The sequence below is a fragment of the Barbus barbus genome (assembly GCF_936440315.1).
Source record: "Barbus barbus genome assembly, chromosome: 40".
NCBI classification, from domain to species: domain Eukaryota; kingdom Metazoa; phylum Chordata; class Actinopteri; order Cypriniformes; family Cyprinidae; genus Barbus; species Barbus barbus.
The window spans coordinates 21,816,118-21,840,418 of NC_136718.1; the positions used below are offsets into that span (position 1 = coordinate 21,816,118).

Sequence of the window (24,301 nt, forward strand, 5' to 3'; positions counted from 1 at the left end):
AAAGAAAGAAAGAAAAAAAACACCCTGCCCAAAGTAAATATGGTGTATTATAGGTTTACTTATTAGGCTTTTTGTGTTTGTCATATTTATTGAGCTTGCATTGTTTTATATATATATATATATATATATATATATATATATATATATATATATATATATATATATATATATATATATATATATATATATATATATATATATATATAAAATATGGTCTATAATTGTATCATTTCACTTCATGGTTGTATTTTTTGTTTTGTTTTGTTGTCATTTGTTGAATTAATTCTGAAATCTGCTAAGAACCAAAATAACCTTGTTTTCCCATGTGAAGGGAGTGTTGCTTAAATGTCTTTCAAAATAAAAGACATCTTTCAGTATTCATGGAGTTTGATGTGACTTTTTAGTGACCTCATAGATAGATAGATAGATAGATAGAAATATCACTATAGTGAGTAGGAAAAACATTTAGTAAAGACATTAATAATATTGCAAATTATTTTTATTTTAAATGAACGCTTTTGTTTTTAACCTTATCAAATAATTTTGCGTGTGTGTATTTAGGTAAAATATGCTTCTAAAATGTGGGTCTGATGCAAAAACCCAGATATTAACAAAAATAAACATAATATTGTAATGTAATAGATAATGGAAACAATTTATGATCAAAATAATATTTTACGCTATACACTATATAAATTGAGTCATTATACGCCTGGCACAAGTAATTCCTCACTACGAGCACTAGAGAGAACTACTGAGTCCGGTTTAGAATTACAAAAAGCTACAGATACGCTGATTCGTTGTAATTGAACTGGCTCTGCATAGGAAAGCTAATGTTACTTTAGTTTTTAAGGTAATATTTCTCACTCAATTTCACAGTATATGTAGTTATAATAGCTTTCTAAACTTACTTCACTCTAAAAAAAGGCCTCTTCCAGGGTGAGTGCTGACTACTAGGCTACTCATCTCAGTGTTACTTCAGGTTTTTCCAGCAGCCAGACAGTCAAACATTAGAAAGTGTAATCTAGAAAGATCTAATATGAGGCTGTATAAACAGTCACTAAACAGCTACTTCCACTGATCTAAATTCAGCTACAACTGCGAAATCTGTTGAGCATTGACTATACAGCATGCAGACAGACCGGCTTTGATTCATCATACAGCAGATGTTTATCTCACTGAATATGTTTTATAGAAACATAAACACAAGATGAGATGCTCGGCTGTGTATTTACATGTGGCGGATGTTAACCCGTACATGACCTCCTCCTCTTACACTTACTCTCAAACTCTTTCATCAGATGAATTCTGTATCTTTATCAGTCAGGTTTTTGACATTCATGCAATCAGTTGTTTCTGGGTTGGCCTAAACTCATTCACCCTCTGTGCACGGCAGCGGTTGGCATTCTGGGATGTGTGCGGGCCAAGGTGTATTTACAGGTGATTATATCAGCTAATCGGTGGATTACAGCATGTTGACTCCACACAAAACCCTAATCCTCATTGAAAAGGCAGCGTTCCGGCCCATGGGATTTTCTGCATTAATCCCATCCTAGATTTGCCGGATCCAGCCCCAATTTCCCTCCTGATTCCCACATCTGGCCTTCTAAGGCTTATCAATGTAATCCTCTATTTTAGAAGTAGTTTATTATGCTTCGTCGCTGATACACTGGACTTTAATTATAAAAATGCAGCTTTACGCTGTGACCAAAAGTAATTACACAACCAGAGTCGATTAGCTGCTCTGTTTGTGTTTGTGTGTGTGTGTGTGTGTGTGTGTATACACACCTCATACAGTATCATGGTACGATGATTTTCTATGTAATATATAGCCTACATACATATATATAAACACACACACATATACACAAAAATGAATGCATTACTCAGCAAGGATGCACTAATTTGATAAATAGTGACATTTAAATTTTGTAATAATGTTACAAAAGATTGGGAAAAACTGAATTACTTGTTGAAATAAAGAAAATATTATATAAAATGAACTAAAATGTCAAATATATATTTTTATAAATTGATACATTTCAGCTAGTTGACAAGGCAATATTTTAGTTTAGTTTAGTTTAACTTTTACTAAAATAGCAAATAAATGCTAAAACTCAAATAATAAAAAATAAAATCAATAATAAAAATGACAAAACACATCAAAATGATTCAAACTTTAACCTAAATATATACATTTTGATCATATTATAAATTTTGAGAAGTGACAGTAAAGTTTTGTAATAATGTTACAAAAGATTTCAATACTTTTTTTTAAAATAATCATAGGATTAAAAAAAACATTTTTTTTTTATTTTATTTCAGCTAGTTGCAAGGCACAATAAAATTAAAAAAATAATTATTCACACACACACATACATATATATGCCTCTAAAATATGTAGTTCTAATGCAGAAAGCCGCATATTAATATATGTATGAGAACTCAATACATGACAAATTGATGTAAAGATTTTTCTTCAATTATTTTGACTGACACTGTACTGTAGGTCTGTCACCAGGTCAGACACAAATCATCATGAACTCCTGCTTCTCCTTGTGACAGATGTCATAAAGCATCCTGTAAAAATTGTCTGATTAACACAAAAGGGCACTTTGGCAAATCCAGATTACGAGAGCACTTTCCTTTATTAAACGCGGCAATCCCAGCACTCTCTGCAGCTCTGGGATTAAGAGCAGGTAGACGCCATTGTCTGTTGAAACAATCCCTCTGTAAGCCTGCCGGTGTGTCTGCGCTCGTGACGTGTGTTAGTGTGAACACCGTTCTCTGAGTTCTCTTTAATCAACATCATCCTCTTTCGAGGCCGAGGTGATTGGATTTAGGTTGTGTTTGTATGAGAAAGAGGAATGGGAGCTGAGGTACGTTTACTAGGCTGTGCGACATATGGAGAGACTCGCCATGAGAACAGCTGATTGACCTTTGTATTGTCACTAAAGCTGCCAAGCAACATCTGGCATCATCAGGCACAGTGGTTTTTATCAGGTTAACATGGAATATTGTGTACGGATCCAAAGAGGAGACATGGAAATCTGGTTTGAGGTTTGATATCTCTCCACATATCAGATGGAGAAACGGTGTCCTGCCAGGTTTTAATTACAGTTGTTATTATTATTATTTCATTGTCATAATTATTTGTTACCACAAATAAAATACAATATTAATACAATATAGTAATATATAAAATACAAATATTAAAACATAAATAATAAAAGCACCAATAATTAATAAAAAAATTATTTTTAATAATAAAATAAATAAATAAATCAAATAATAATAAGGTTCACATGATTCATATGCTAAAAGGAAGCAAATTAGAGTTTTCTGGTGTTTTGAATTCTGGTGAATTTTATTTCTATTCCCATTTTTATTTCTACTCATATTATATAATAAAGCTTATATAATCGATGTCATATTAGATGATTGATGTATTATTTTAAATTCTATTTGTGTAATATAGTGTAGAGTGTATTATGATGCTTGAAACTATGGGGCTGTACGAAATATTGCATTATGAAGTATCGTTTCCTTTTTATTTATTTTTTGTGATGAGCTGCTGTGACATGTGAATTTCCCTTTGGGATTAATAAAGTTAATCAAAATCAAAAATCAAAAAATCAAAAAATTCTTATTATTTGACTTAGAATTATTTTTATTGTTTCATTATCATAAATGTTTGTTACAATAAACAAACAAAGAAACAACCCACAGAAATTTATTCTATGTAATAATAATAATATAAGTTCGAAGGAACCAGTCTATAATTGTTTAATACTTTCAGATGATGATGACGATGGTGATGATTAATAATAATATGGGTATTTTTTATTTATTATTATAATTATTTTTAATGTAGTTTTTGTGATTATTTGTCACCACAAATAATAAAGATAAATACATAATAAATATAAACAATAAAAAGCATCACATCCTAATCACATCATAATAGGATTCACGTAATTCATAAGGAACCATGCAGGCCTGAGTTTTATTTATTTTATGTTTTTAATGACTTCTGCTTGGCTTAATATTTAAGCTGTTTTTCTGTTCTGATTCTGTCCCATTAGACATAACATATGTCTGCGAGCTCATAATCATTACTTAGGTGTTTTGAAAAATGAAAGTGACCATACGGCACAGTTTATAAAATCAACTTTACAGAGATTACAGTTATTCTATCAGCCTTAAGGAGTTTATTGTCATTCCAGTATTGTATTTTTGAGGGGGTTAATGCACATGAAAATGAAATGACTAGCATATTACTTAATTAAATGGAAATCCATTTGGAAATGCCAGATGCTGCTAGGTAGAGTTGTGATGTAAACGGGTTGCATTTTTGCAATTAATTTGGTGTACTGTAGTTCATACCTTCAGATTACCAGATGTCAAATCCCTGAAGCCAAAGTAAAAGATAACATGAAATATTAAATTATTTTGTGTTCTAAATGCAGATCAAGAAAGAGCATAGATGTCTGATTGTGTCTTGGTGCTTTGAGCAAATTATAAATCACCAATCTATTTTTGCTTGATTATTAACCCAAATTTCTATCAGGTTATTTCATTCACACATACAGCAGCTAAATAAGTGTGACTAGTGATGGTAAAGCATGTGACTAGCCGTCATCAGCCTGGTAGAGAATGCTGACCTCCCGAAATGTCCCGTCACTTCCAGTCATTAAACATTAACAGACAAGCTCACCTTGGGAATGCACCAGTTCAACTGACAATAAGACTTATAGTTCATTGTACACCTCTGTATATCAGCAGTCTTCATGTCTCGGTTACAAAAAGCTGTGACAACATGCCCCAATAACAGCTCATAATGTTAAACTATATGGGGTAAGCTGTCAGCTGACAGAACTGAAACACATTTCAAAGGTTAAATGTTTTCATATGTTTTTCATTACTTGTATTCTCTCTCTCTCTCTCTCTCTCTCTCTCTCTCTCTCTATATATATATACATACAATATATATATAATTTTATTATATAGCCAATATAATTCTTCAGAAAATATAATTTAAAAAACTTTTAAATTTAATATGTAATATTCCATAATATGTGTTTTATATATATTTTGTTTGCTTTTATATTACTTTTATTTTATATATTTTGTTTATATTTCATAGATATTTTAATAAAAAAAAGTATAGCCTAAATGTGTTCCTATGTTCCTAAATAATTTTGTCTGTATCTAAAATCATATAATGTTTATTTAGTGTATAAAGAGTGTTTATAGAGATGGTTATGTCATTATAAGATGCAAATGAAATTATTTATCCTTTATTAATGTTCTTTTAGTCTTCAGAGCACAAAGGGTTAACTGTAGGAGGTTCTGTTTGCAGATAAGGGTGGAGTGAACTTGGCCAGTCAGTGTACACTTTCTTCTTCAGTAATTAGCTTAAAGCCATGCTTCAGCATCTTCGAGAAGAACCCATCTCGACTACATCACATCTGTTATAAAATTACATTTTGGTTTGAGTTCCCTGACAGAGATGGGCGAGATCTGTGAAACATCCTTACTGGATTACATCTGTTCCTCTGGAGGAAAAGTAAAAAATTCAGATCTGTCCAAAACATATAAGCATTTTATAAACCATAGCGATTTGCAGCTACGTGGTGAGTAAATGAGAATATGACATTTTTCACATTCGCTTTACAGCCTTGTGTCTTCACGGCAAGCACGACGCGACGCGCGCTCACTCACACCAGACGCGTTTTGCGTTTAGAGACGCTAGTTTAACTGAATGAAACAGAACTTGTGTGGTCTCGAGACTCGTTTTGGTGAGGTGCTTTAATTAAATCAATTTTTAATTTGACACGCAAACGCAACGCTTGAGACGCGACGCAACAGACGCGCTAGAATAGCTCTTTTAATTGTGTAGAGTTGCAAGCTGCGTTAATGAGGTGTTTTTGGGAGCACATTCTGTCATTTTGAACTCTAGAACAATCTCAGGTATAGTATTTAGTTTCTCTCTCTCTCAAAAAACTCTGAAGTAACTGGCAAACATCTGCTTTAGATTAAAAAGCTACCAACAGATAGAATTACGCATGGAATTGTCATTTCCTTTTGCTCCTCATTCCCAAACCATGACAGTTGAGTTCTAAATACAATATTGTTTACAGTTTGATTCATATTCCAGTATTTATCATAATACAGTCAGAGTGAATTATGCAACACACTAAACTGATTGCCTTAATAACCAGAGTAAGCTGATACTCCAATTTCTATAAATCAGAATAATGGTAAATCTGAGTGATATTATATAGAAAGTTGTTAACTATTGAAGAAATATGTAATTGGCACAAGGAAGAGACTCTTTTCCTTGCTTTAATCAGAGTATCACTACATTCACAATATCAAGGTATCACTTTCAGTGTCTTAAATGGATAAATGCTATTAATGCTGACAAATATTTGTCTGCTTATGCTTTTCTGATGGCCTAAATGAATCGGTTGTTGTTTTATACTTGTGTCAGCTGATCAATTGTCCAATATTTGATCATTTTTAGATTATTTGCACCTAATTAGCACTAATTTCAACATCTTTGTCAGTTAAAGGAACACTCCACTTTTTTGGGGAAATTTTCAATTATATTCATTTTAGAACTCCCCTAAAGTTAAACGGTTGAGTTTTACCGTTTTCGAAATCCATTCAGCCAATCTCCGGGTCTGGCGGTAGCACTTTTAGCTTAGCATAGATCATTGAATCGGATTAGACCATTAGCATTTGGTCATCAAAAATTACCAGAGTTTCGATAATTTTTCTATTTAAAGCTTGACTCTTCTGTAGTTACATTGTGCACTAAGACCGGTGGAAAATGAAAAGTTGCGATTTTCTAGGAACTTTGCTGCCGTACAATGGGTGCAGCAGGCGCAATGATATTACGCAGCGCCTGAAAGTAGTTCACAGCTAGGTAAAAACAGTTATGATATAGCTGTGAACTACTTTCAGGCGCTGCGTAATATCATTGCGCCTGCTGTGCTAACTACAGAAGAGTCACGCTTTAAATAGGAAAATTATCAAAACTCTGGTCATTTTTAATGACCAAATGCTAATGGTCTAATCCGATTCAATGATCTATGCTAAGCTAAGCTAAAAGTGCTACCGCCAGACCCGGAGATCGGCTGAATGGGTTTTGAAAAATGGTTTAACTCTAGGGGAGTTGTAAAATGAGCCTATTTTCAAAAAAGTGGAGTGTTCCTTTAATGAGGCGATTTATTTTTGGATATTTTATTACATTACTCAATAAGGCTTAAAATCCCATTTTATAGATATCAGCATCTGCCACAGAAAACGAATGTTGTTTGAACGCTAGTGTTGTGTTTATGAACATTAAATATTAATGTAAAAATGGCATAGCGTGTCGGCAAAGAAGGGTGCAGCAAAGTGGGCCAAGAAAACATGTTCTCATAAGTAATTACATTAGATGATGTTGCATTTAATCTTACATACATGTGTCAAACATAAATTTATGAAACAATTATCCGTAATGGCTTATAATGCCTCGTCCAGCTGTGCCGGTACAGTTTGTGCACAGAGGTTTCAAAATCTGCCTTCAAGAATAATTATGATAATTGGTTAGCCATGTCAGATGGTACCAGATGATTACCTCAGCAGCCTGCATGACATGCTCTAATTCTAGAGTTATAATGATTCCAGTCCTTTTTAGGATGGTGGTTTTGATAGTATCCCGGGCAGTTGCTATATTCTGTGTGGGAACATAGAGTCCTCATGTAGTTGGCAAGCATAGACTAATAAATTTGCTGAGAAATCTAAACTGTGTGCCTCTCAGCACCGTGACAGGAATTCTGCGGGTTGCAACTGTTAAGTGTTGACTTCCCTTAAGGTTTCCTGTTGTTGTGGATGCTGTGTTGCAATGTCATCCCTGTCTTTTCCCCTGGCAGGAAAACGGAAAGGTTGTGTAGGGTACATTCTCTATTTAAAGATCCTAGTCCTGATATATTTTGGCTGTTTGGCACAGTCCAGTTTAAGTGATTCTCATTTTTAACCCTTTATATATCACAATATGTGAATGTGATGTTTTTGAAAGTTCAACAGCATACCCAGTCTACTTTTAAGTATGTTTGTTGACACAAAAAGAGTAAAATATTTCATAAAACTAATGGGATTCTGGGAAATAATTAGTTTATTTTTATTTTATTGTTCAATGTAAATGACATTTTATTAATTCATGTTCACCAGCAATAAAACCATTAGTTCATAAAGTCATCAATTATTAAAAAGGCCTGCTTGTTCTATATCAGTATAATAAAAGATATCAATACTATTAGAGCAAAACAGTGTAAATGAATAATAAAAAAGATTAGACTAAATATATTTTTTTAAATAAGTTTTTTTAAATAAAATTTGATTCAAAAATAAAAAATTAAATATTTTTATATTTTATAAAAAATAAATATATTTAAATTTTATAAAAAAATATATAATTTTTTTCACAATATATTGATTTTAGTCTTATAGTGCCTTGGGTGAGAGTGAATAAATTTAGGGATCAGTGACATCTTAAAGATGGAAAAGCCCGGACATAGACTATGCTATCCACAAAATATGTTATGAGAGATTCTTTGTATATATTTATGTTCATTTGAAAGATGAATACTTCAGAATAAGCTTGCATGATGACAAAGCGGTTCAAGGTCTAGCATTGAATGTCTGTTGCCGTGGCAACAAAATAACTATTTCACAGAAAATATAGCTAGGATCGAGTAAAACAGCTTCTGCAAACAGAAGCCTTTGTGTGATATAAAAAGTAAACAGGACCATGTAGAGCTACAGCTAGAGCAGCGGTTTTCAACCTGTGGGTCGTGAATCACCGCAGAATTGAAGTAAGCAGTTCAGGCAAAATGCAAGAATGATGGTATGTTCATGCCATGTCAGAAATATGAAACGTATGTACTCAAATTCAGTTCATGGGGTTCATATCTTGTGTTTACATATTACTGACATGATGCATTACAGCAGCGTTTCCTGAACTCCCGCTCCTCATGGTCTGCTGTGCATGTAAAAACAAACAATCACCACCTGTGTAGTCTGATTCATGAACTAATGACTCTTATGAGTCACTTCTTTTAATGACTCGTTCTGGTGACTGGCAGTCACTTGTTTGAATCAGTCTTATGATTCTTTTACTGAATGAACGGCTACTGAATAATGGCTCGCTTTCTGAACTGCATGTTCCATCTCAAAGCTCATTATATCGCTATATTCATAATGTTGATCAGCAGTAACATCTTTAGTTCATTAGCTCATCGATTATTAAGAAACGCATATTTGACATTTAAAAAACTAGTTTATTATATGTCAATATTTTAGCACCACCTGTGTAGTCTGATTCATGAACAAATGACTGTTATGAGTCAATTCCTGTAATGATTTGTTCACTCAGCTGGCAGTTACCCGTTTGAATAAGTCTGATGAATCTTTTACTGAATGAACTCAATCAGATTGAATCAGCATATGATTCACTTAATGAATGGCAAGTTCCATCATGTCAAAGCTTGCTACGTCACTGTATATTAAGTTCATCAGCAATACAATTATTAGTTCATAATACCAATTAATAAATGACTTGAAGTGAATTTTTTTTATAGATCATTATATCAGCAGCACCACCTGTGTAGTCCGGTTCATGAACAAATGACTCTTATTAGTTGGTTCTTTTAATGACTCATTCATGACCCATTTGAATCAGTCTGATGAATCTTTTATTGAATCTTTAATGAACTCCATGAGAGCAGCTACCTATAACTCATGTCAAAGCTCATTACACCACTATAGGTCTTTTTACGTGTTGTGAACCAATTAAAGGAAAATATATTCTACTTAGAGCAATGGAATGAAATTGAAAAATGGAAAATATCTTCTTGGGATATAAATGAAACTAACCCAGCGCTGGGTGCATCTGAGTGATGACCCATTGGGAATGGTTGTTGAAAAGGCATATGAGCACAGCAGTAATGAAGGATTTGTTTGTGCAGCTATGTTCCCTCGCTGTCATTTAATCATTTTCTATTCTTGTATAGTAATTCGAGCCAGTTTCTGGTTTCTCCCTGCTGCAGTCAGTCTGTGCTAAAGTGATGTTGCATAACATCACAAACTCCCACAGGCCAGGAATCAGAGTCCATTGTTTGTGCCAAACGTTACACAGCTAATCTTTCCAGTCAAAAACGTGCGCACAGAACAAATCAATCAATAAACAAGTGTTCAAGGTTTGATTTCAATCACAAATCGGGAAATGTTGTTTTTAAAGAAGTAGTTCTCCCAAAAATGAACATTTGCTGAAAATGTAGTCTTAGGCCATCTAAGATGTAGATAAGTTTTTTTTGCATCGCAACAGATTTGAAGAAATTTAGCATTTCATCACTTGCTCTCCAATGGATCCTCTGTAGTGAATGGGTGCCGTCAGAATGAGAGTCCAAACAGCTGATAAAAACATCACAATAATCCACACTTCAGTCCATCAATTAATATCTTGTGAAGTGAAAAGATGCGTGTTTGTAAGAAACAAATCCATCAGGGCATTTTTGTCATCAAAGCGTTGCTTCCAGCTAGTCCTCTATCCATAATATTGCTTTGTCCAGTGAAGAAGTTGTCTTGTCTGAAACGGGAGAGAAATATGCACAGATCAAGCACCATTTGCAAGCAAAAACAGTTCTACACAAATATGTTGGTGGATTTTGATATGAGCAGACAACAAGAGAAGGATTTTTCCCCGGAGGAAGCATCATCATTGATTATGCACTAGTATTTTGATAGTTTAAAGATAAAACACTGAAACTGTGGATTTATTTTTTTACAAATATGCAGCTTTTCACTTCACAAGACGTTAATTGATGAACTGTAATCATGCGGTTCACTTGTGGATTATTGTGATGTTTTTATCAGCTGTTTGGACTCTCATTCTGACGGCACCCATTCACTGCAGAGGATCCATTGGTGAGCAAATCTGTTGCGATGAAAAAACAAACTCACTACATCTTATATGACCTGAGGATGAGTAAATTTTCAGCAATTTTTCATTTTTTTTTGTCAACTATTCCTTTAAAGTTATGCTAATTCTGTCATCTTTTACTCGCCCTCATCACCATCCAATCCTGTGTGACTTTCTTTTTTCAGTGGAACACAAAATAAAAAAGGATAATTACAAAATGTAACAAATTTTGTGTTTCAAAGAAGAAAGCCATACAGGTTTTAATTCTAGCCTCTGGCATGCTTTGGGTTTTCTTCTGAAGCTGAGTGTAGATTTTCAACGGAAAGAACGAATGCAAGGTCATATTGTACGAGTAACCTTTCTCCTAAGATAAATTTAGAAAACATGCTGGGGAAAAATGTTTGCATGCGCATACTTATGATACTTTAATCTCTCTTTTTTTCCCTCCAGCCAAATACAGAGAAGAGTTCAAACTCATCATTGATCGTATTGCAGTTGTGAAATCTGAGAATGTGAGTACAAGTGTTGTCTAATCATTATTGCACAATTTTAACTAATCAACTCCTCCCTCAGTCTGATTATATAATCATTAGGGCATTTTTGCATGTGTAATACTATCATATTTTATTCCCCGTCCCTGAAGAATAGCCGCAGAGAACTCTTTTCCCACGGTAATTCATTATTTACTCAGTGAGTGGGATGGTCTTCACTTTCTCACATTAATACTATACACCACACCCTTATGATCTTGGATCATTGTCCCACATGTGTACTTTCCCTCGGATGAGATCACTTTCAGTCTGTTCTCAACTGTAATCTATTGTTTTCCAGCCATACACTACCATTCATAAGTTTGGGGTCAGTAAGACTTTTTAAAGGATATCTCTTATACTCCCTAAGAGTGCTTTTATTTGATACAGTGAAATATTTTGAAAATAATATTTTAAAATAGAATTTATTCCTGTGATGCAAAGCTGAATTTTCAGCATCATTACTTAAGTCTTTAGTGTCACATGATTCTGCTCAATCATTCTAGAGCTGGGGTAGGCAAGAATTTTATTTTTTTATTTTTTCAAATAACAGAATTAAGGTAATGGTTCCTTTTTCATTACAGGGAGAGAAATATCTCGTCCTCAAGAAGAAGTATAGACAGCAAATGCAAGAGCAGGAGTCTGGCGCTGGAAAGGGAGGAGAATCAATCAAGTCGGTTCATCCGAACCCACAAAATGATCTCCAGGTCTCCAATCCAGTGCAGAACCGTAACCCAACAGCTCAGAAACCAGCACGGGTGGCCTGGTGCTCAGGACCCATGATTACAGTCACAGAGGCACCAGAACCGACCCATACAGATGATGTGAGTGATTATTGATTATAATGGTTCTGTTTTACTCATCATAGAACAGTATTAAAGGAATAGTTCACCTAAAAATACAAATTTGTTGACAACTTCAGGCCATCTGAGATGTAGATGAGTTTTTCTTCTTCAGAACACATTTTGGAGAAATTTAGCATTACATCGCTTGCTCACCAATGGATCCTTTGCAGTGAATGGGTGCCGTCAGAATGAGAGTCCAAACCGCTGGTAAAAACATCACAATAATCCACAAGCAATCCACATGGCTCCAGTCCATCAATTAACATAGTTAAGACGCTTTTAACATCAAATACCATTATACTGCTTTCTTCAGTAAAAAAAGTCATCTCGTCAGAATCGGGAGAGAAATATGCACTGATCAAGCACAGTTTACAAGTGAAAACAGTTATAAACGGATATAAACAGATATGTCGGTGGATTTTGATGTGAGAGGACAACAGGGGATGGGCTTTTTCATTAAAGTGTTATGGATTATGGATTTGGCCGTAAACAATGGTTTAAAGTTAAAATGCCTTATTGATGGATTTGTTTCTTACAAACACACAGCTATTTACTTCACAAGACGGTATTTTATGGACTGGAGTGGTGTGGCTTGCTTGTGATGTTTTTATCAGCTGTCTCATTCTGACGGCACCCATTCACAAGTTAATTTTTTCATTTTTAGGTGAACTGTTTCTTTAAGAGGAGTAAACATCAAGTAAAACCTCCCTTATAGCTCAGTGACTACTTTTGTCACATCCGTGTTATCATACATGACACATCATGACATCTTATGATTTTACTAAAAAAAAACCTAAAGAAGAAGCAACAAGAACTAAAGAGGAATCTGGATGAGTGATTTAACCACAGTATTTCATCAGGTTTCTGTGATGTGACGTTGTTCCATTTAAACATAATATTTAAAGCTCTGCTTGAATGTAAGATGTTATTGTTGTCAAGTATTTGTCATTGTCTCAGTTAGACCAGCATGACATCTTCACATCAACTAAAATAGTATAAAACTCTTGTGAAATTCAGGTCTCTATTAATCATTTTCTTGGATATCACTCAGAATCCAGTGTTTTTCCTCCGACTGTTTGCTAAAGCTTTTCTAGTCTGGATTAAAGAAGCAGCTGGTGATAAGAAAAAGCTTGTCAAAAGCAGATAACATAGTGTTTCAGTTGCCTTATCTTTAGCTGTAGGACTTCAGCTGTTAAAGACGTTATTTTGAACCACATATTAAGACTTCAGCAAGGGAGAGTATAGTGGGCATGTAAAATTTCATTTTGGAATGATTAATTGCTATTTTTTGCTTGGTTTTAAGATAATCTTCACATATCTATGATGCCAGGAAGCATCTTTGGATCATTTAAACCTGTGAGGTTGGCATCTCTGTGTGGCAGCCTTGACAAAAACCTCACTTTTGAGTATTACTATTGAGTATGTAGGTTAAAGTTTGCACACAACTGTCACGGCACAACATTCACATTACTATTATTGGTAAACACAACTATTCATGCAAATCTGTGATGGTTTACATCATAAGCATGTTCATTGAGTGCTCATTATGGGAATTTGTGAGCCGATGATAGGGTTATTATATCACTATCATTTGTATTTCGCTTTTAACAATGCAAATTGTGTCAAAGCAGCTTTACATCAGCTTGATGTAAAACTGGGTGGCTTTACATCAGCTTTACAGTATTTAGACGGGGAAATAGGGTGTCGAAATGGTGTCATTCACCTCTGGCCAGACAAAATCAGCAGTGTAAATCTAGGCTAAAGCAGAGTCAGATTGTGCAAAGGACTCATCTGGTTCCTGTGGTCTTGTAGACTATTATAGTTAAACAAAAGTCAAATTAAAAAAGTTAATTGAAATAAAATATACATATTTGATGGAAAAACTTAAAAAAAATATTGCCTCTCTGCAACTTCCAAGTTGAAGCACTAAAAGTACCTAACTGGGGGAAAAAGCAAGTAGGGCTCGCTGCATCCTGCGGTGGACATCCAACCCCGCCCACATCCAAATGTGATGTAACAAGCCACGCCCTTACCAATACAGTGACGCCCACGTCAAAACGTTACGTCAGAAACCACGTCCCTATCACATACGTCACCTCTTGTGATTCCCCGTACCGGGAAAACCCGAAAGTAACGTTATGTCGAAGTAATTTACAGCCTTTTCGGGGATCTAAATAAAACAATGTTGCCTTTCGTTTTACTAATACACGTTTTCTTATTTGTCTAAAGGATGTCTAAGCTAAAATGGCACAACTTAAATCTAATATATTTAATATGTCTAATGTATGGAGCTGATTTTGTCATCGCAACATCCTGTAAAACACATGCATTGGTTGATTAAATTAGGCTAATTGTAATAAAAAACCTCTACACCTTACCTTATTCATATATGTAATGACATAAATTCTCATTTATTACTATTGAGACACCTTTTAGATTAATCAAATTTAAAGGGTACAATTAGATTTTGTTATTGTAAAAGTCACAACACATTGTTATAATTTATAATTGTCATTTAATTTTCTAAAGATGTGGTGTTCCACTTATCATCAATTGTTAACATTTGAATGATATAATTGACAATTCTCCATATGCATTAGACTGCACATACATATGCTAAATAGAGATTACTTGCTTTGATCGATTATATCAAGTAACATGGCATTGACATTCAAGCCTTGTACATCAACCAAACTTCATATGAAGTGTGTCCAGGTCCTCCACATATTTAAAGATGAATAAACAGACATATCTTGCTTGTTTATGTATTTTCATATTTATTATTTTACAAAAATAGTTAAATTTAAATTTTTACAAAAAACATATGTTCTATAAGAGATAAGTTCCAACTATCATAAATGAACAGCTGAATGATCAGATAAACAGTTCTTGAAATGCAGTACACATACATACATAAACTACATAGAGAGATTCCTTGCCTTGTTAGATTATTCACAGAAACATGGCATGGACTTTCAATCCTTGTTCAGCAAGACAATTTGATATGAATGTGTCCAGCTCCTCCGGATACTCAAACAATCAGAATATTGTATTGTACAGATGTGCTATATATAAATTATACAAGGGAATGTGGATAGATGTATTGGTATTGCACATGTTTTATTGCACAGTGGGGAGAACATTTAACTGTTTGTGAGGTAGATATGGCCTGAGGGAAGAAACTGTTCCTGTGTCTGGTCGTTCTGGTGCTCAGAGCTCTGTAGTGTCGACCAGACAGTAACAGTTCAAAGAGGGAGTGTGCTGGATGTGAGGGGTCCAGAGTGATTTTACCAGCCCCTTTGCTCACTCTGGATAAGTACAGTTCTTGTAGAGTGGGGAGGGTTGTACCAATGATTCACTCAGCAGTACGGACTACCCTCTGTAGTCTTCAGAGGTCAGATTTGGTAGTTGAGCTGAACCAGACCGTTATAGAAGTGCAGAGGACAGATTCGATGATGGCAGAGTAGAACTGTTTCAGTAAGTCCTGTGGCAGGTTGAACTTCCTCAGCTGGTGAAGGAAGTACAACCTCTGCTGGGCCTTTTTCACAATGGACTCAATGTGATTTCAGGTCCTGAGAGATGAATAAAAAGACATCTCTTGCTTCATCCGATTCGACCCCAGGTAGTTTTTGATGGCATTTTGTTGATTTTTACTGTCCATCTGGAGTAAGGCAGGCCCTTTCACATCCCCACAGAATAACTCACGGTGACTCTGTATCCAGCACTACACTGGGCCAATGTCTCTTACAAACTTCCACTTTATGTCCTCTTGGCGCACCTGTTAAAAATACAGAATACGTGTGTGTTGGTCCACTAAATATTTGTCATACTAAATAGTATTTACCTCATAATTTTGCATACAAGAATATTTTTGATTTTAAACCACAAAATCAATCACTACAGTATCTAGAGAAATGCTCCCACAATACCTCCATACCTTTCTTTACTGTTGAAACAGCAGCAGGAACCCCTCATCCCAGCAGAACTGCTCTGCATCAGGCTAGGACCAAAAATGTGTAAAACATGGCAAACAAAGATTGACAATCATTATGTGATCTTTCCATTCATATTGAATAATACAAAGATAATTTGTCACAAACACAGAGTTATCCAGCAATTCATAGTGAAATGATGTGGTTGCTCAACCAAGTTACTGTGCAAGGGTACTGTGATCAGTGTATATCATTAAAAATATCGTGTGTGTGTGTGTGTGGGTCGGTGAGATGAGTGTTATAAAAAAATTGCACATTCAGTCAACATTCATTATATGTTGTAAGAATCAGGGCACTAATAAATATATAGTGCACTGATTTTTATGACATTAAATGAACTCTGAATGTGCAATTTTTTTAATAAGCCTTTTTTTATAATACATAGCACTCTTACCTACTCGTATACACACTCTATCCCTCTCACATATGTATTTAACTCTCCCCATACATATTATATTTTTAATGACACTGATCATAGAACCCTTGCACAGTATTTTGGTTGAGGAACCACATCATTTCACTTTCTTGCTGGATAACACACTCATACACACACACACTCACACAAACACACACATGCATACATATTTGTGTTACTGATATCTAAGTAATAACGTGCCTGTGTACAGTTGAAAACACAAGCATGCTGAACTGTTGTCTACACATGCCCACAAACGATGCACACATTCAAGTTGTCAACGTTTTAAATCTTCGTAAAGACCAAAGATGTTTTTTTTTTCTTACCAACACAGCAAACTTCTTGTTTTTAGCAGTTTGCAAACAATTAGATTTATCTTCTTGTCGACGCTTTTTCCTGTTTCAAAATAATAAATATGTGACGTATTTGGACACAGGCGTGGCTTGTGATGTCACGCTTGGATGTGGGCGGGGTTGGATGTCCACCGCAGGCTGCAGCAAGAGGAAAAAATAAATAAATAAATATACTAATATTCTATAAAAATAAATAAATCTAATAAAAATGAAAAAATAAAATTAATTTTAAAATTAAAAAATAATACTGAAAATCTAAAAACAAGTTTAATTCAAAATGTAAATGAAAGCAAATTTAATGTGAAAATGTGGTATACTCTATAAAGGTAAACATAAGCATATCCATTATGGGTCCATATTATGAGAATTTAAAGTAAAATGATTGAAAATGTTGTTAATATATTCAGTTAATAACATTAACATTTATACAGATGATACATTTTTTCTATGTGCACGCACATATATGTATGTTATGTTTAAATAAAATTTCAAATTAAGATTTGAAATATTGCCTCGGCAACTAACTGAAACAAGTTGAAGCACTAAAACTACTAACTACTACTACTACTACTACTACTACAAAAAAATCAAATTAAACTAAAAACAAAATGAAAAATGAAAATAAATTGAAATTAAATTTATAACTCAAGACTAATATATATATATATATATATATAAACTTTGATGGTAGATTCTGTTGAAAACACTGTTGATGAGTGGCAGTTTTCACACACAGAGCTCATCAGCGAATATAGTTCAACACAATAGTGTGAATTTCCTGTCAGTGCTTATTTCAGTCACTTTGAAATTGTCTAGAAAACTGTTAAACAGACATAGCCTACTATATGAAAGCATGAAAGTAGCTGCATTTATTTCTGAGCAATGAAAACACCATCTTCCTATAGTTTGGTTTTCCTGATCTCAGTATGAAGAGGAGTGAATGTCTACTGAGAATGAGTTTGGCCGTTGACGTGGTATTTTGTCAGCATCAGCTGATTTGAGCACAGTGAAGTGTAACTTCTGCTTTTCTTGTGATTAGCAGGCAGACAGCACCCTCTCACCGCCAGCAGCAGAGGAGAAACCAGAGGAGCTTTCAGCCTCAGACCGAGAAGATGAACTCGACAAGGATTCAGGGTCAAAGGTTAGAGTCAAGTTGCATGAGTACCTTATTTGTTTTTTCAAACTGATCACACACTATTTAAGATGTTTCTGTTGCTCAGTCTGAAATGGAACTAATTGTAATGATTTAGAACAAGCTTCTCTTAGTTGTCATAAAAGCACTAGAACATTGAACTAGAAATAGAAGGGTCAATGGCATATCTGTATGTACTTAAAAACAAACAAAAAACAACATTTTGTACAGACAATGACTTTAATATATCTTTTGTGATTTAATGTTATTAAAATATTTTAATTAAAATTGATTTTGACGTTTTATCCTGGGCTTGAATTAAATGTCTAGCAGGCTTTACCATCCAGAAAGAAAAAATAATAATAATAAAGAACAATGTATATAATATTATAACAATAATAATAATATAACATTTATAAAATAATATTTTATAAAGTAATATAATAGTATTTCATATTTAAAATTACAATTATAAATTACAAAATTATATGAATTACAATATAATTTGTTTTTTGCCAAGTAAATTTAGATTTTTCCAGCTAATTAGATGCAAGACCTATATATTTATAATCAAAAACTACAATAAAGTCCCGCACTCTAAAAAATATTATATTATGTATTTAAAAACAACAGGTGAAGCTGTTTTTTAAATAAGTTAAACAAATTTTAAATGCAAAAGTAGTCAACATTCAAGAAGCCATTTTGTTGTCATGTGACATAAACAGGAAATGACATCACAGGGAGGCCCACTGTTGGCCCTCATGCCTGTGTCAAGCCTTTTTTAATATTCAGATTTACACTGCCCTCCAAAAGTTTGGAAGCACCTCTGGCAAAGTGTGGTTTTGCACGATATCAGCATAAATCCTTATCATTTTTTGGTGCAAATACATTAAAGTAACTTGATATTATCATTGAAGGCCAATGATATACTGGCAATATATACATGTCATATCAGACATGCCCCTTTGCCAGCTGTGACGCCTGGTTACTGGTTTCAACTTGGCCCATGTTTTTAAAAGATTGTTGGATGAGCACACCTTAATATTAATTTTAGGGGAAGTCGTGGCCTAATGGTCAGAGAGTTGGACTTGTAATCCAAAGGTTGCGGGTTCGAGTCTCGGGCCGGCAGGGATTGTAGGTGGAGGGAGTGAATGTCCAGCGCTCTCTCCACCCTCAATACCACGACTGAGGTGCCCTTGAGCAAGGCACTGAACCCCCAACTGCTCTTGGGGGTTCAGATTGAGAGCAGGTTACTGCTCTTGGCAGTAAGAAGAAGAAAAAATAAATAAATACTGTAGCTTCAACAATTGATTGCCAATTCAAAGTCAATGTTTGAATAAACTGACAGCTCGGATGCCCCGATTATGCAGAGCTATAATAGCTGCTAATGCTGGATATTTTGATTAATCAAAAATTTTAGTTTTTTTCTACGTATAAACTGTTTATGTGATACATTTTTTTTGTAGTTTGTTGTTCCTTATCAGTGCAAAATGATCACAAATTAAAAAGGATTAATGCCAATATTGTCCAAAACCCCACTTTTCTAGGGCATTTCCAAACTTTTGGAGGGCAGTGTAAGTTTAGTTAAACACTTAGAATACTTGTTTAAAAGAAATGGTAATTCTTGAAAATACGTTTGCAAAATCTTTTGAAAATCATTAGCATAAGCAATCAATTCCTAAGAAATTACAACATGCATTTGAAGCTTTTTTCCTCAAGATTCTTATTTGTCATTTATCATAGCTTTTGGGTAAATGATCAATAAGGATGAACAAATAAGAGCAGACACCGTAATTCAGGAGCTCCTGTAATACAAGGACTAACCAAAAGGTGGCGCCAGAATAAATAACTGGATTTTGAAAGGCCTTATTTCAGCCAGGGGTGACCGCATGAAAGACACAATCATTTACATTTGAATGAAGCTTTCTATTCTTGTGCAAAACAGCAACATGCTCCACCTCATTATAGAGAATATGATCATCTGTGCCCTGCGAACATTTGTATGCAGATTAACCTGGGATGCAGCTAATAGCATGATGTTAAAACATAAGATTTTATCTTTTTTTAATATTTAATTTTATCTCCTTTATTTAAATTAATTTTTTTATTATATATATATAAAAAACAAATATATATATATTATTTGTTTTTTTTAAGCAATAGTAATATAAGTAAATATTGAGTCTTATATTTTGTTCTTAAAGCTTTAAACCCTTAAATGTTTTGTTTTGCATTAAAGTTTCTCTTTCAACCGCACCACTTGCAAACTGTTTAAGTGAAAGATTCACACTTGAAAGCTCTTCACGCTCGAAAGCTCTTTCCAAGAAGCGAGAGGAAACTGACTAGTCCTTCATAAGAATTAATCATATGATGCATTGAAGCTGAAATCATCTGCATAAAATGTGATCTTTTTAATATTTTACAATGCAGCGAATCTCTTTCATTGACGTATTCATTACTGTATTTTGGTTTCGCTAATATGATTATTTGTCACCAATCTGGTTGATTTCCACTTGGAAAAATAATAATTTTGCATGCAATTATTCAGTCACTCACCCGCTCTTTTTATTCTTGTTTCAAAAGGAAATATGTCTGGCTTAGTTCCTATTCAAGCACAGGTAAACAAATATTGCACGCAGTTTTCGGAAAAGAGACCTAGTTATTGAAGCCTATATGAAAGAGTGCAAGTGTTTTCCCACTGTCTCAGACACTCTACAGCTGTCCTGAAAACAATTAGCCATCACGTGTGCTGCAAAAATGACCCAACCGCTCCATTTTCCCTCACATTAATCAGCCTGACTGACACTTACATACATAAAGAGAAATTGACCATCGCTTTGGCTCACAAAACTAGCTGCTTCTGGTAAAACGACGTACGATAAAAAAACAAAAGGCATAGTTAAAGCAATTTGGTGCTCATTGGAGCCAATCATTCTGAGTTTTTTTTTTGTGGTTGTGTGACCTGTCAAGAGGGCAAATTGGAGGAATTATCCTTTGTTTTTACTGTTCTCCCATTTCCACAAGCAGGTTTGTTGTGTTTTTGAGGTAAAGGTCCCTGGAAGTTTTGTTTCTGGTATTCAGTGTGAGTCTGTGTACTGATAAACAGAGTGGCATTATGGATGTTTCCTGTATTTGCTGTGTTGACCGCATCTTTGCTGGGGTCTATTTATGTCTGTGTGTACTGATGACTTTTGTGGACTGTTTACGTTGTTTATTTGCTTCAGTTCGTTCATTCTTCACAGCGCTGGGTTTCTCTCCACTCATGCCGCAACTACAGAACAGAAAGAGGAACCTTCCTAACCCAAACGCCCACTTTAACGTGTCGCATTATTTGTGTTACTAACTGTAGAGTTTCACACTGACTCCTCCAAGCTGCAGTTGATACTGACAGGTGGTTTTGTAAGTGATTTTGTGAATCATATCATATCCTGTTTCTTTCCCAGAGTGAATCCGAGCAGGATGAGGAGTGTGGAGGCAGTCTGGAATCCACCGCTGTGGCTGTGAGTGTATTAACACATAACTGATCATAACGCACATTATAAGAAACATTTGTCATGGTGTGTTTACAGAAAAATACCTTTTGTTACTGTAGTTACTGTTGCGACAATAACACTGTGGCTTATATATACCACTGTCATCAAAAGTAATTAAACCACAGAAAGATTCCTAGACTTTTTGAAGGAGATGGCATATTAGTGTATCATAAATTGACAGTAAAACAGTTCGGTTAAAGATTTGGTGTCCTTGATTAAGACATTTAAGCTCATGTTACTCCAGGTGTCTCCCTTTAAGAACTACTGTAAGTTTGGTAGGATAAAAACATCTGGTAAATGATTATTTACTTACTGTTTGATGAAATTAAAAAAATAATGATAATAATTTGCCATGGTAAATGTTTGGGATTATGTGGAATTTCTGAAACTTTATACTTTTGTTCACCACATTAAATTTACCAAAAGTGACCGTAAAGACATTTTTAAGGTATCCTGTTCCCACAAAAATATTAAGCAGCGTAACTGTTTTTAGCATTGAAAATATTAAGAAATATTTCTTGAGCAGCAAATCGGCATATTAGAAAAAATTCTGAAGGATCACGTGACACTGAAGACCGCAGTAATGATGCTGAAAATTCAGCTTTGTATCACAGGAATATATTACTTATTATTTTATTATATAAAAATAGAACTGTTCTTTTAAATTGTGATATTTCACAAAACTACTGTTTGATCAAATAACTGCAGCCTTGGTGAGAGACTTGAAAATGTTCAAAAACATTTGACTGACCTCAGACTTTTTAGTAGGAGTGTAATTTGTAAGCAGTGAGTGAGATAAAATGTTAAAATTTGATTTCAGTGTAATATCAGTAATGTAAAGAACTTTTCTGGTTTGTTTCGTTCATAGCTTGATCCTCTTGAGAAAGAGTGGATGTTCTCTGCAGCAAGTGGCAAGCTGTCTCACCTCACTCAGCTCCTGAAGCAAGACTCCTCCCTGGCCAATAAAAAGGTATATAGCATCAGTATATGTTCGCATTAAGTGTCATGTGTTGCATAGTGTGTCCCTCTCTGCCCGAATACATGAATGAAATTTGAATGCATGCGTCTCATATCATAAGCTCAGTTTTAATAATTAATGTTTCTTGGTCTTTTCACATGCTCGGAACAAAATAGGACTTCACCTCAGTAAGTTTGCAACCAATCATACAATGCACTTACAGTAAAAGTTACAGTATAAGTTTGGACATGTGTCTGAATTCAAATTTCTCATGATATTATAAACCTCAACATAAGATCGTTATAAATTTTTGAATTGTTCTATATTTTAAATAATTTAAATATAAAATAAATATTTTAAATTTGACTATATTAAAAAAATAACTAAGATAAATTGATTAACTAATTACAATTATATTAATACATTATAAATTAGTTAAAATAAATTAATAAAATTCAATCAATCACTAAAATTAAACATGTATATGTATGTGTATATATATATATATATATATATATATATATATATATATATATATATATATATATATATATATATATATATATATATATATATCACTAAATAGTAACTTTCCATTTTGTGATATTTGATAGTTTTATTGACTTCATTGATCTTCTGAAATGCCAAATGTCAAAAAGTCTTACCATTAAAGGAGCAGATGTTTCCAAACTTAACTGGTGATCTAGTATACACAAAACCTCAAAGTCTTGAATGACAATTTCCACTTGCTATAATTTTGTCATTGTAATTTTGTTCATTAATGGATTTCTCTCTCTCTCTCTCTCTGTCTCTCTCTGTCTCTCTCTGTCTCTCTCTCTCTCTCTCTCTCTCTCTCTCTCTCTCTCTCTCTCTCTCTCTCTCTTTCTTTCTTTCTTTCTTTCTTTCTTTCTTTCTTTCTTTCTTTTATTTATCCTGGATTTGACTTCCAAAAGGGGGTGAGTTTAATTTTTGTCTTTTTTTCATTGTTGGGGAAACTGTTTAAAAACTAGTTTTCCAAGTCGAGATCGCATTTTATTACGTTTGCCTGGCTGTAAAGCAGCATTCTCATTCAAAACGGCAAGAAAAACCACAATGTAGTATTTTCTCACACGTTGGAAAATCTAGTTACTAGAAAAGCTACAAATTATTTTTTTTTAGTTAGTTCCTCATACACAAAGCATCGTTATGTGTCAGGTCATTAGCACTGATAATTGAGTGCATTCCAGGACATTTAAATGTTTGCCAGCATGGTGAGAAGCTCGTCAGCGACGTACATGACGTTAACTAGAGTTCTGGACCGCCGATTCCCTGTGGATCCTCACAAGGTTACTGACTTTCCACAATTTCCACTCTCGCACCCAGGTGCAACACAGACCAAAGAGCAAAGCTCAACCCCGATCATGCATTTCAAAGGCTTATTTTCAGAAGGATTATGAAAGATAGCTTTTTAGCTCCTTCACCCCCCAAAAACAAGCTCAAATCCTTTTATTTGTCCCCCCTGTGCGCTTAAGAGCTTTGAGCCGGTGTTTGTGGTCCTTGCCTGGGCCGGAGTTCTCACACTGTCCCTTGTC

General features: G+C 34.2%; 1 protein-coding gene across 1 annotated transcript in view; it reads left to right on the plus strand.

Moving 5' to 3' along the window:
* Window positions 1–5,392: 5,392 nt before the first annotated feature.
* The window catches only part of LOC306859382 (uncharacterized protein), a 28,418-nt gene continuing 9,509 nt past the window's right edge, over window positions 5,393–24,301 (plus strand). The window contains exons 1-7 of the mRNA XM_079400396.1: window positions 5,393–5,636; window positions 11,423–11,484; window positions 12,087–12,326; window positions 18,147–18,248; window positions 21,683–21,739; window positions 22,641–22,742; window positions 22,907–22,964. Of these exons, the coding sequence (XP_079256522.1) occupies window positions 5,513–5,636; window positions 11,423–11,484; window positions 12,087–12,326; window positions 18,147–18,248; window positions 21,683–21,739; window positions 22,641–22,742; window positions 22,907–22,964 (745 nt within the window). The 5' untranslated portion in view covers window positions 5,393–5,512. The remainder of the gene's footprint in view (window positions 5,637–11,422; window positions 11,485–12,086; window positions 12,327–18,146; window positions 18,249–21,682; window positions 21,740–22,640; window positions 22,743–22,906; window positions 22,965–24,301) is intronic.